General features: G+C 26.5%; 1 protein-coding gene across 4 annotated transcripts; it reads right to left on the bottom strand.

The window, feature by feature from the left end:
- Positions 1-1,978: 1,978 nt before the first annotated feature.
- Positions 1,979-13,352, bottom strand: LOC122856637 (nuclear hormone receptor FTZ-F1). 4 transcript variants are annotated; one of them, XM_044158366.1, is made up of 6 exons: positions 10,338-13,352; positions 4,752-5,554; positions 3,802-4,060; positions 3,599-3,699; positions 3,347-3,514; positions 1,979-3,238 (listed from the first exon to the last, which is right to left on the bottom strand). In XM_044158366.1, the coding sequence occupies exons 1-5, from the start codon at positions 11,647-11,649 to the stop codon at positions 3,368-3,370; spliced, it is 2,622 nt and encodes an 873-aa protein (XP_044014301.1). In that variant the 5' UTR covers positions 11,650-13,352; the 3' UTR covers positions 1,979-3,238; positions 3,347-3,367. The 4 variants fall into 4 exon arrangements, with proteins under 4 accessions (XP_044014301.1, XP_044014302.1, XP_044014304.1 ...); XM_044158367.1 differs by having other exon boundaries at positions 1,979-3,514; positions 10,338-10,628; positions 10,977-13,352; XM_044158369.1 differs by having other exon boundaries at positions 1,979-3,514; positions 10,338-10,571; positions 10,977-13,352.
- Between the last annotated feature and the right edge of the window lie 296 nt (positions 13,353-13,648).

Here is a 13,648-nt window from a genome sequence, read left to right as displayed (position 1 = left end):
GAGAGAGACTCTTGGACAACAAAGATAAGACAAAGAATATTTATTAATTGAAAAATAAAGAAACACAATTTATAATTCAAATTAAATAAAAAAATAAAAGCTAGTTTTGTAAGTTGCTTTTTTTTTTTTGTTTAAATAATATTATTATTGCATCTACAAGGGGGCATTTTAATTATTATTTTTTTCTTCACTGAGGTATGTGGTTTTATAGCTGTAAAAGTATAAAACTTAAGGAGGTAGTCAGCATCATAAATCAAATTATAAATTATCTTTTTTTGTTTATAAAAATAAAGCCAAAATATTGATAATACGTCTTTTTGTTTTTTTTTTTTGTTGAAATCCTTGCTCCCTTAATTTTTTTTTAAGCTAATTTTTAATGTGTTAGGTCCAGCCTGGTAAATGTGAATAATCTTCCAGTTAAACTTGATAAAACATTGCCAAAAAAATATATATCTTCTCTTTTTTTATATTTTTAATTTTGATAAGCCCAATTTTATTAACTAGGATACAAGATACTCTTCTTGATTGGAAATTTAATTTTTGATTTTAAAAAAATTTTAATTTTCATATTATCAAATTGCAGAATACTCTCAGGTACATCCCCGTTGCGCGCATTTAAAAAAACATCGTGATTTTTAAATTTAAAATAATTCGTTGGAGCAAAAAAAAAAAAAAATGATTTTATTTTTTTCTTTTCTTTAAACATTATTTTAATTAAAAAAAAACTCACAGCACTGAGATAATATATTAATTGTTATTCAACTGACAAAACTATTTAAAATGAAAAATAAAATTTTAAAGTTTTCTTCATTTAATATATATATTTTTTTTAAACCATCATCTCAGCTATTAAATTTTCTTTTTTTAAAAACATTAAAATTTTTAATTTTTGCATTATTATTTTTAATTAACAACTGCATCATAATATTAATCACTTATTAATCTAAAATTACTTAATATATTTAATTAAACTATGTATAATTTTTTTTTTTTTTTTTGCTTTTTTTTTCTTTATAATATTTATAATAATAATAATAATAATAATAATAATATTGAGACCACATAAACCTTGCTCCAATGATTCATTGTTGATAACTATTTTTATTATTATTATTAATTCACATTCTCTCTCTACTAAATATATATAATATATTCATTATTACTTAAAACATAAAACTCTTTATTTATTTTACAATATACAAGTATTAAAATAGTCGCGATATTTATTTATATATATTTTATTGTTGTTTTTTTTATTTATTTATTTATTTAGTATTAATTTTGTGTTGAATGTGTAAGTGTTAATGTTTTTTTATTTTAAAATAAAAGGATTAATATTCTCGTATTCCACCACCAGTGTGTTGAGAAGTACAAAGAAAAAAAAATAATTAAAATAAACAAAAAAAAATTATTAAAAAACAAACAAACAATATTATATATATATTTAATAATATAATAATAATAATAATAATAATGATAATAATAAAGTAACGGAAGTTTAGCATTTTTTTTTAAATCAAATTTTCTAAAATTAGTGAAGACATTAAGTAGCTAATTTAATTATTTTTTAAAAATTTATATCCCTCTTTTTATTTATCTCATTATTTTCTCCTTCGTAAGCAACATTTTTGTGTTTGTGTGTGTTTGTGTGTGTGTGTTGTTTTTAAAATTTATTTATGTCATTAAACTATACACAAAATATAATATGTTAATTACGTTTGTAACAGAGTTTTTAAATTTAAAATTTTCTTCATGATTAATTTTTATTTTTATTTTTTTCTTTCGTTTTATTTAGTTTTTCTTGTTTTATCTTTTTTTTTTTTTAATTCTGTACAACAGAGTTGGAATGTGTTAACTAATATTTACAACATTATAGTAGCCCTGCTTTTTGTGCAAACAAAAAAAAAAAAAAAAACTAAAAAATGCAGATTTTAAAAAAATATTTAATTTTGCATGGGATTAATTTTTTTAATTAAAATCAATTAATTATTATAAATATTGCCGGGCGTTTTATAAAACGCATCACAATTGTCGTTATACTATTTATCTATTTTTAATGAATTTATTTCGAAATCATTTATTTCGAAAATATTTATTTCGATAAAGTTAATTCTGGTTGATTTTATTTCCAAGTCAAAAAAAAAAAAAATTTATATGTATATGAATATTTATGTGTAAAAAGAACAATACAATCTGCAAATTTTGAATACTAAATAATTATTTATAATTTTTTCCATTAATTAATTAATAACAATTCAAAAAATATGTTTGATTTTTTATTTATTTAAATATATATATATTTGATGCTTGATTTTTTCATTTTAAATTTTTATTGAGAGCAAGGCTTCAGTGGTATATTCTTAAAAAATAATCGTCTCTAGATTATTAGAAAAATATCAATTTACTTATCTAGACAAAAGTTGCCTGCCCCCTTTGACCAATTATTAAATATTATTCAATTCAATTTTTTTAAAAACATTTTACATTCATCTAACCACCCTTTGTACTGTTTCCAAGGCATCTCGCTTACTGTTTTTATATTTTATTTTTTTTTAATTATATTTTTCTAACATTTATCTCCCTGTTGTTGTTGTTGTTGTTGTTTATTCTTTATTTTTTTTGTTTATCATCAAACCCCCCGTGCCCACCAACCTCGTGAGACGTCATGCTCGATGAAGGAGGGACAACCCCAACTTGCTATTTTTTCTTTTACAATTTAAATTTATTATTTAAATTATGTTATTTTGTATTTTTGCTTTATTACACCTTGCAGTTACACCTCTAAAACTTGAACATCAAATATAGAAAATATATCTTATATATTTAAATAGATGTAATTATCTTTTTTTTTTTTTTTAATAATAATTTTTTTTTCTTTCTTTTCTTTTCTATGTTACATACAAACTAAACTTGATTTTTATATATAATTTTTTTCCTTTTTTTTTTCTCTTAAAAGCGAGAACAATCTTGCTTCTTATTTGAAAAGAATTCGTTACATTTTTTTTTCACTTTTATTTAAAGTAAAATTCAAATTATCAAAACATTTGTTTGTTTTTACAATAATAGATTAATCTTTTTTTTTGTCGTTTTCGTTTAGATTTTTCTCTAAAAAAAATTGTCGTAATTTTAGCTTTAAAATTATTTCAATTATTTTTGTAGAGAAAAAATTCAGGGAATTTAAGAGTCAATTTAATTAATTTAATTTTTTTGTGTTTTGTTTGTAAACTTGGTCCATTGACTGGAGAGAAAAAAAAAAAAAATTAAATATATAAATTATTGGTGCTCTTGTTGTTATTCCCTTTAGGTACATCTTGTAATTAGTGTGAGGTTTATAACCGGGACTTACGAGATAGATTAAATTAAATTTTCATTTTCTTTTAGCATGAAGCATTTCCATGAGTAACGTTTGAGTTGGTGCACCACCATTGCAATGCTTTTGATAGAGATGATCCTCACCCCTGCTTGCAACAACATGAATTTCCGGTAATACTGCCAGCAATTTGTTGAATTTATCCTAGAATAAAAATCATTCAACAAATAAATAAACAATCAACAAACAACATCCATTATTAACAATAAAAAAAACAATAATATTTACTGGTATTGATGGATAACACGTGATGCAATAATCAAGAAGCGCCTGTTGTACTTGTTCATGTCCTTCTTGTACATGTTTTTTATTGACCAATCCACGTACATCTAGATGATCAAATGAAAAAAAAAAAAAAAAAGTTCCACAATTTTTTTTAAAAAAAACCTTATACAATCTGTTCTTATGAATTAATAAACAATAGAATTTACCGTGATTTAGTAGCATCAAAAATTTAACACAAATATAATCAGACAGATCAAATTTAAGTTCTTGTAGTTTTAATGATAAATCATTAAATAAATCAGCTAGAGAAGGTACACCAAGTAAACCAAGACATAGAAGATCAAATTTTTGGCCATTATGAAGTGTTGTCTCGTCTGGCAAATTGTTGTGTAACCTTTGATGTAGATGATCAAGCACCAGCATGTCCGACCAAGAGTGTTGAAGTAATTTCATTTGGTCATCAACCTAAGAGCGAAAAAAAAAACCAAACACATACACACATCCATCATTAGTATATTTAAAAACTTTCGCTTTTATTTATTTCCCTTTCCTTTTATTTTATTTTATTGTATTTTTTTTTTCTCTTTACTTTCTTTTATCATCGTATACCTATTTTAAAAAATTTACATGTTATAGAATAATTATGATAAAATGAATTGACCGTGGAATGATAACGCAATCATGCAATGATAATAATGTATAAAAAAAATAAAATAATAATACTACAACATGATGTGTGTTAACTAGAATAAATAATCATCAAAATAAAAATAAATTAAGTAAACAAATTTATTATAAATTATAATGTGAAATAATGGGTAATTGTTCTAGTCTATACAACGTGAGTAATCAAAGCTTTAGGCTAGAATAACCTAGAAACGTTTCTTGTTGTGACCCAGATATGAGGCGATGCTTGAAATCATTCAGCGATTGTGCAACGAGCTAGTTGGTTACCTCACATTCAAGCTAGAGTAACTATCTATCTATCTTTCTCTTTCTATCTCTCCCTCTCTCTCTCTCTTCAATTTTATAATAAAAAAATATAAAAAAAAAAAAAAATAAAAAACTCACAGTGTGAATAATAAACTCACTGTTTCAAATTATATTTAAATCTAATATAATTTAATTAATAATGAAAATAATTTAAAATACAAACCTTGAGATCTTTGAAAAATACAGAATTTCTCGCCCAATCAACTTGTGAAAATAAATTTTGATCAAGTACTTTACACATTAGCTCAAATAAATCAACTTCACATTGATTATAAGTTTGACTTTGTAATAAACCAAATAATGATGATTGCCATTCACGATCATCAACACTTTGTACAAAATCACGTATCATTGGACTAGTTTTAAGTATTGTACCAGTTGATGATGTTGGTCCTGGATTATTTTGATGTGATTGATTTGATTGTTCACCAAAATTAAATGGTTTTGGACTTGATGTTGTTGAATTTGCTGCCCATAATTTAACATCTAAATTTTGATTTTGATTATAAAGATGATTACCACCAATTAACGCTGGTTGCGATGATGGTGCTATTAATTGATGTTGTCCAGCATTACCACTTCCATTATTATTATTATTATTGTTGTTGTTGTTGGTGTTGTTGTTATTATTATTACTACTACTATTATTATTATTGTTATTGTTATTATTATTATTATTATTTGTACCAGATTGTGTTGTAACAAGACCAGCAGCAACAGCTGCTGGTGATGGACTTGAATCTGGTGATGATGTTAAACTTGATACTTGAGGTATTTGTATTTCTTGTTTAATATGTAAAAATGATGGTACTGTTGATGTATAATTTATTGGATCACCCAAATTACCACGTATTGTTTGTAATGCCAATTGTCGTTGTCGTAACATTTGTAATTTTCTCGCTCTATCTCTTTTATACATTGGACCAAATTTATTTCTACCACCACGCATCCTATCTGCTCGTACAGCTGTAATCATAATTTTAAATTATAAATTAGAAAATATAATTATCATCATCATAAGGAAGTTAATTTAATTTAATTTTTTGATTGTTTAAAAAAAGAAACAATTGAGTAAATTATTTTTCTATTTTGGTGGCATTTGCATGTGTGTGTTGTATATTTAATAATATAATGCCCTTGGTTTATGTATCTTGTTTTATAATAATAATAAAAATAATAATGTTTATAAAGTCGATAAATATATATATGTATATGTATCCCTAGAGGGGCCTCCATAAAATGTAAGTATGTCGAGGCCACGCCATAGACTCTTCCTGTTTCCCATCGAGGTCTTACAACAAGTATAATCACACTCTGACTTCTCTATACAATTGTGTATATATAAACTATTATTATTTAAAACAACCGACCTTGTACAATTTTTTAAAAATACAATTAATTATATTAAAACAAAAATTTTTAAATATCATTCAATTGGATTTACAAATAATATAATTATTGGGAAATAAATATAAATCAAAATGTAATAATGTAATTTGATGATAATTTTTTTTTTTTTTGGTTTTTTTAATACAACATAAATTATATATGTCATAATAATTTAAATAGTGTTGTCTATTTTAATATGTTAAAGGCGTTTAGTATTATTTTTCAACGATGGTTAAAGGCAAAAAAGTTGGTTGATTTTTTTTTTTTTTCTTTATATATATTCAGTCGCGTTTGTTGAAAGTGAAAGGAGGTTGAATCGTTTCATTCCTTCGTATTCACTCTTTTGTCAGTTAAATATACAATATTTTATTTATTCTCGTTGGCTTTTTGATGCTGTCGTTGTCGTCATCATCATCATCATCATCATCAACAAACGAGTCAAATATTTTCATTTTTTATAATATTGAATTGTTCTTTCCCCCCAAAAAAAAATATTAAAATAAATACCAAGACAATTAACAACAAATTTATAAATAATTTAAAATTAATCAACTAATCATCAATTGAATCTGGTACCTGTATGTTGGATTGAATTTCAAGTGATCGTGGGACTTGATATTTATTATTTTTTTTATTCAAGTGGGCTGACTGGCTGGTGTATGGGTCCACTCGAGTTTGCGTAAAAGTCTTATTTATTTATCGAGGTAAAAGTTAATATTATTGCCTGATACTTATAGAATCTGACCGAGTTATTTTAAACGCCTGAATAAATGTATAGTATTCATTCACGATTCCTATCATGTTATTTTATAATAAAGAAAAATGAAAAAAAAAAAAAGCTGTGTTTACAAATATAAAAAATCGTCATCGAAATAATAATATATTTTATTTATAATAAATTAAGTATTTGTTTAAAAATAATTTTTTTCAATATGTAAAAGGCAAATAATATATTGTATGAAGATTCAACCGTTGGTGTAGAATTATTATGCAACATTGTTAACAAGCGCAACCGCCTACCGGAAAAGTTACATTTTCGTTGAATTGATGGGTGATTGTGTGTTACTCTGTAGATTTAAATTTTCCAATTAATAATTAATGATAAAAAAAAAATTAAAATATATTTTTTTAATAGTTGTTACTTTCGGATAGTAATAAAAAATGAAGATATGTTCGGACGTTGGAACGGCGTGGGTGTTACACAATATTTGTCCGCCTCGAGCTAACCTTTTTCCCCTCTTCGACTGCTATTTATTAACAGTCGAGCCCATCAGTTTAAAGTCAGCATCATTCTCTCTTTGCGACTTTTTTAATATTAATTTTCCACCACCTTTTTTTTTGTTATTCACATTGAATCTATATACACACGCGCACATCTAGCACCTTAATTCAAATCACTCAACACAAGTTTACTATACATAGGTGCAGAAGACCGTGTAATATTTCTATCTCTTTTTCTATTTTTTTTTTTTTCTACAACGACCCAATTCTCGTCAGTTTAAAAAAAATAAATAAATAAATAAAAAACACAGGTCCAACAGGCCACAGGCATACAAGGGATCTTGCGACATTATACAATAATTATGAAATTTGTTAAGTTTCTAAAACATTAGATTCTTTTTTTTTTTTTTTTCTTTTTTGTTCTCAATTATATTATACTGGTCTCTCTAATTTTTTTCTTTAAATATATACAGCTTGTATTTCTTTTTGAAAAATGTATAATGAAATTGATGACTTTGGCGAAATCACCCTGGCTTCATGTTGTATTTTTCTTTTTTCTTTTTTTTCTTTAGTCTATTTCGACAATGTTAAACTACCCCTAGAGTATATTCTTTTTTTTTTTTTTTTTGTTTGAATTTTCTTTTTTAAATGTCAATTGTTCATTTGAATCTCGACACGCTTATTAACTGAAAGATGTCAAGAACCGTTATATTGATCTATTGTTGTGAAGAATGTACCTTTGACTTGTTAAACACTGAACCACCACACGTGGTGACATCTTGATATGTATGCATTTTAAATATAATGGTTCTTTTTTTTTTTTCATTGGAAATTTATCTAGCAACCCAGTTGCGATAATATTGTAGCATTTTTTTTTGGTTTTTGTATTATTCTGTGATGGATCATGCAATTGTCAGTTTGTTTTAAAATTAAATGAAAAAAAAAAAAAAAAAGAAAAGGGGTAGAGAAAGTTTGACAAAGGTCCTAAGGAGCTTTGCATGCATTTGTTGGTCTATGTCAAGGCCAGGTGGGTGGCATCACACAGTGTCAGCTAAGACTGATTAATCGCCAAACGTTTATACACACTATCGTTCAACACGTATGCACATACGATGGTCAGTAAGTCAATGTCACACAGGGATACATTCAAGACTCGCCCTTGTCTTTTAAAATCAACTCAAATTAAAATTATTTATAAGAAAAACAACAACAATAAACACAAGCAACATGACATTTTAAATAATCATATTCGCAACCAATGAAAATGAATTTTTAATTAATAATTTTTTACTTTTTTTTTGGCAACAAGTTGGAGTTGTTGGTTGACCAGTTACACCGGTTTAATTACACATGTTATAAAACCGTATCTGTTAACCCTAATTATGCAATAATTTTTTTTTTTTTCTTTTTTTTTTTTTACAACGATCGATGTGCATCGATCCTCGACACACTTTTCTCATACAAAAAAGAAATACAAGTATATAAAATAAAAAATAAAAATTTATAAAAACAACTCACAATGAAAAATAATATCCCTATTTTTTTTTTTTAACACGTTTTTTCATTAGTCAGTATTTTCCACCTTGACCCAAATTCAACTCCCTCTTGGGCTTATTATTTTATTTAATTTTTATTTTTTTTTTTCGTTGTGTTTTTGTAGTCATAATATATTTGTTAATGAATTTGTCATTATTTTATGTTTTTTCTTTTTCCATTCGTATATATAAATGTGGTAATAATGAAAAAAAAAAATAAAAATAAAAATAAAATGAAAAAATAAAATTACCATTGTAAATCTTAAATGTTTTCCAGGGATTTTTTTTTAACTTGTTTGTAATTTTAAGCTGAGAAGACTAGTTATGATATACAACTGCGTGATCGAGCCCACGTGTAAGCTATAAGCTAGAAGAAAAAATAGAATAAAAAAAAAAATAGGTAGCTTGTAATATACATGGATAAAAAAATATACTTGTGTGACGATTGAGGCGTGCCTCGTGCGAGCACGTCATCGTTTCACTTTCGATAATTATTGATGCAATTTTCGCGCTTTATTTTTTAAATATTTTCATCGATAATTGATCCATTAAATTAACCAAAATTACTTGTAACTCGTTCGGGAAAATAATTTAAATTTTGGTAAAAAATAATACGTTATTTTTTCAGTTTCTCTTGCTCGTTCTCCTTGTTGTCTTCTTTGTTAACAGTGTACTTTGGAAAGTTAGCGTATATACACGATCACAAACAGAGTATTTCACAATCACCCTGTCGTTTGCGGCATATGTATTTGCTATATACACGACTTTATATATATATATATTTATATATTTTTTTTTTTTTTTATATTCTGCGCGCTCTAAAATATAATTGTGACAACGCAATCCCCTCATATACAATTCAACAAATGCGGCCTTTATAATATATTCTCACAAGACCCATTTTAAAACAAAAAACATTTAAATGAAAAAAAACTATATGCTGCTTTTTTTTTTTATCCTAAAATCTCTCTCTACTTAAACTAGTGTTTCGAAAACGAAACGAAAAAAAAATAAATAAATCTCTATGACACATTCCTCATTTGATATTTCGTCAAAGTATTTTTTTTATTTTTTAAACTTTGAGTAGTGTGATGTTGAAATAGAAAGTAATATAATGATTAAATATATATATATTTAAAATATAATTTAAACAAATCAGTCTTTATAAGCAAACAAATTAAAATAATTAAATTTTTGGAATAAAAATTAAACATAATGAGATTGGACAACAACAGCAGATCAGTTATGATAAAAAAAAAAAAATAAAAAAAAAAAAAGGAGCGGAAGTACTGAATGACGTCAGACTTGTATGATCAACTTGGTAACCTAGGACCACGTGATAATATATATATATATGAATATATAAAAACTATAAAAAAAAAAAATAAAAATGCGTTGATATTCAAGACACGTTTATATCATCATCAAAATGATCATCATGAATTTAACAATGGTAATGTTGATTTTAATTTGCGTCGTGTTTAAGCAACAAGAAAAAAATGGAAAAAAAAATTTTTGAAAAATGAAAAATATAAGAAACAAGATATAATACAGATATAATGAATAATTATAATCAACAAAAATAATTTTGAATAATTTCTTACCTTCAAGTTTCATGCCGACCTCAAGACATTTTTGGAATCTGCAGAATGGACATCTTTTTCTTTGTGTTTTATCAATATGACAAGATCTTTCAGCAACACATGTATAAACTTTTTTATTTTGTACAGTACGTTTGAAGAAACCCTTGCATGATTCACATGTTAGTAGTCCATAATGATAGCCAGATACTTTATCACCACATACTGGACATAATTCCTCAATGACATCCTTGGTATCTGGAAAATCAGATGGTCCAGATATAGATCCAGTTACAACACCAATTTGTCCAATTCCTGGATGACACATATTTCCTGATAATTGTCCAGAACTACCGACATTTTGATTTGGATTACTATTGACGCCAGCGCCATTAGTATTACCACTATTATTATTTATATTATTACTATTTATTATACTATTATTACTATTACCAACACCACCACCAACACCACCAGTAACAACAACAACACCACCACTACTACTATTACTATTATTACTACCACCAATAACACTACTACCATTTGTTGTTGTTGTTGTTGCTGTACCAGTTGTACCAGTTGTATTGTTGTTGTTGATGATATTACTATTATTATTACTATTACTATTATTATTACTATTATGATTATGATTATTATTATTACCACCAGAATAATTTACACTTGCATCATGACCACCACTATTAACAACAACACCACTGTTATTATTATTATTATTATTATTATTACTATTGCTACCACCGCCACCACTAGACGATGATGTACCACAACCACCACTGCCTGTTGGTGAAAATAAACACGTGTATACTTTTTTATTACTACACGGTGAATTATTACGTTTAAAAAATCCTTTACATGATTCACAAGTTAATAAACCATATTGATAACCAGACATTTTATCACCACACATTGGACAACGTTCTTCAAGTGCAATTGAATCAAAAAATGCTGATTCAAAACCAAGTACATTTGAACCTTGACTAACAACACCACTACCTACACCATTACCACTAGCACCAACTGAATTTGAATGACTTGATTGAGAACTTTGACTGTGATTTGATTGTATTTGTTGATGTTGTTGTTGTTGTTGTTGGGATTGTTGTTGTTGTTGTTGTTGTTGTTGTTGTTGGCACATTGTCGTTGGGGGACTTTGTGCACAACTAACATAATTTGTATTGTATTGTGATTGTTGAGGATTTTGTTGTTGATTTTGTTGGGCACCACTTGGCCCATGGGGACTACCCTGTGGGCTCAAATGAAATGGTGACATGTTTAGGGACATTAGACCCGAATGTTGCTCCATGTCCAATAACATATCACCTTGGGCCAAGTTTTATTAACCCGGCACATATACTTAAAATTTGCGACAATTTATTTATTTTTATTTTTTTATGATATTCAACACAAAACACACACACGCTCTTTGATTACAAATAATTATCATCAAGTTTTTATTTATTGATAGTTCTATTCGGTTATTATTATTATTATTATTATTATATGTTCTTTGTTTTGTTTTTTTTTTTGTTTTTTTTCAATTACTTATGAAACACTCTCACTTGAGGGCAATAAATGTTTACAATGAAAATCAACCATAGCACAAAATAGACCTTGTCATTTTCACATTAATCAATTTTTTCGTCCGAATCATTATTAATTATCCTTTTAATTATTATTTTTATTATAATTATTATAATCCAATTTATTTATTTATTTTTCCTCACTGTAATCCGAGAACACCTTTGAGTACAATCACTTGAAATTTTTTTTTCTTTTTTTTTGTTTATTAATATGCCAATGTATTTATCACAAATTATTTATTTATTTATTTTTTTTCAACAACTAGGTCAAACTTGTTAATTAACTGGTATATATTTATTTTTTTTTCAATTTATTTTTCAAATTTTGGAGTAAAAAACAAATGTCAAAAATGAAAAGAAGAAAAAAAAAAAAAAAAAAATCAATTCACAATTATAAACACACGATAATAATAATTTTATAAATAACAAAAAATTATTAATAATTTATATGAAAATGAATATATAAATTATTGACGAGCCCGGACGTTGTACGACCTGACAGCTCGACTATCTTCGTGCGACTAGTTGTCTTCTCGCCTCGTTGCTCTCCTGAAGGGCCCGCCCTCTATGTGTTGGCCTCCCTCTCCTCTCATTATTGCCGGTCTCACACTACTCTATCACATCACACACAAAACGCGTAATACATACATACACTCAAGTCTTTTTATTATTACTATTATTTTCAATAAACCCCCCTCGCAAGTTCTTACAATCGACCCCTTCTTTTTTTTTAATATTACCACCCACTTTCAACCCTACGACAGTCCTATGATGACCCTTGCCTTCTTGTGAAGTCTCATAGTTTTCACTATGGGCCTTAATATTCAAATTTTACCCGCGTAAATTTAATTTTACTCTGAAAATTCGACAAAAAAAAACAAATTTTTTACTCCAAAATGAAAAAAGGAAAAATAACTTTTTCAAAATATAATCAAACACTTTTGTCGATGTAATTTATAATAAAAAATGTATATTTTAGCGAATTCTCGATGAAGAAAAGACGATGAGGAATAAGTGAAAGTGATCCAGCAGCGCATGCCAGAACGCGCGCGGCCAGGTGCCTCTATGGTGGTTGCGGCTTTTGGTGGGGTGATGAAATTTAAAAAAAAAAAAGAGGTAAAGAGGTAAAAAAAAAAAAAAAAAAATTGTTAAGAAGGAGTAGATGAAGAGAGGTGAAAGAGGAGAGTATTTATGGTGAAGCAAAAAAAAGAGGAGAAAAAAAAACTTAATACAGTGAGGCTGTGCGGGATTGTTAAATATCAAGAGGGGATGACCTACTTACAGAACCAGGTCTATGTCGGCCGGATAAATATTGTCCGCGTTTGCGCGACGTTCGAGGCTTTCGTGTTTTTATACGATATTACGATAAAAAGACGAAAGTCATATTATCCCTCTCTCTCTCTCTCTCTTACTCTAAAAATTCACTACTAAACTCACACACATTGTATATTATCTACCTCTCTCTATTTCGTTCATTATTTTTGGTCTGAATTTATTTAACTCAACACACGTGCTAAACGTGATAATAATAATAATAATATATTTATTTATTTGTTTATAATTTAATCTATAAATAATCACAAGTATTTTCTGTATATTTTTGCAAATTAAATTAGTATATATATGAAACTTGAATAAAAAAAAAAAAAAAAAGTATAAGAAACTTAATCATCATTATCATGATTATCATCATCAGGTGAAAGTGAATTTGAATGAGTTTAGGAAGGTATATTA

The sequence above is a fragment of the Aphidius gifuensis genome, linkage group LG5 (genome assembly GCF_014905175.1).
Source record: "Aphidius gifuensis isolate YNYX2018 linkage group LG5, ASM1490517v1, whole genome shotgun sequence".
In the NCBI taxonomy this organism is placed as follows: domain Eukaryota; kingdom Metazoa; phylum Arthropoda; class Insecta; order Hymenoptera; family Braconidae; genus Aphidius; species Aphidius gifuensis.
The sequence above is the reverse complement of the archived record's forward strand: the minus strand, read 5'-3'. Positions and strand labels throughout refer to the sequence as shown.

What these genes read in the sequence shown, in the direction of transcription:
- LOC122856637 (XM_044158365.1), bottom strand. Translation starts at nt 11,649, where the DNA reads ATGTTATTGGACATGGAGCAACATTCGGGTCTAATGTCCCTAAACATG. An exon ending in TTTGATGCTACTAAATCACG is followed by an intron (nt 3,700 to 3,801) that starts GTAAATTCTATT and finishes TTGATCATCTAG; the next exon opens with ATGTACGTGGATTGGTCAAT. An exon ending in CGTGTTATCCATCAATACCA is followed by an intron (nt 3,515 to 3,598) that starts GTAAATATTATT and finishes TTTTTATTCTAG; the next exon opens with GATAAATTCAACAAATTGCT.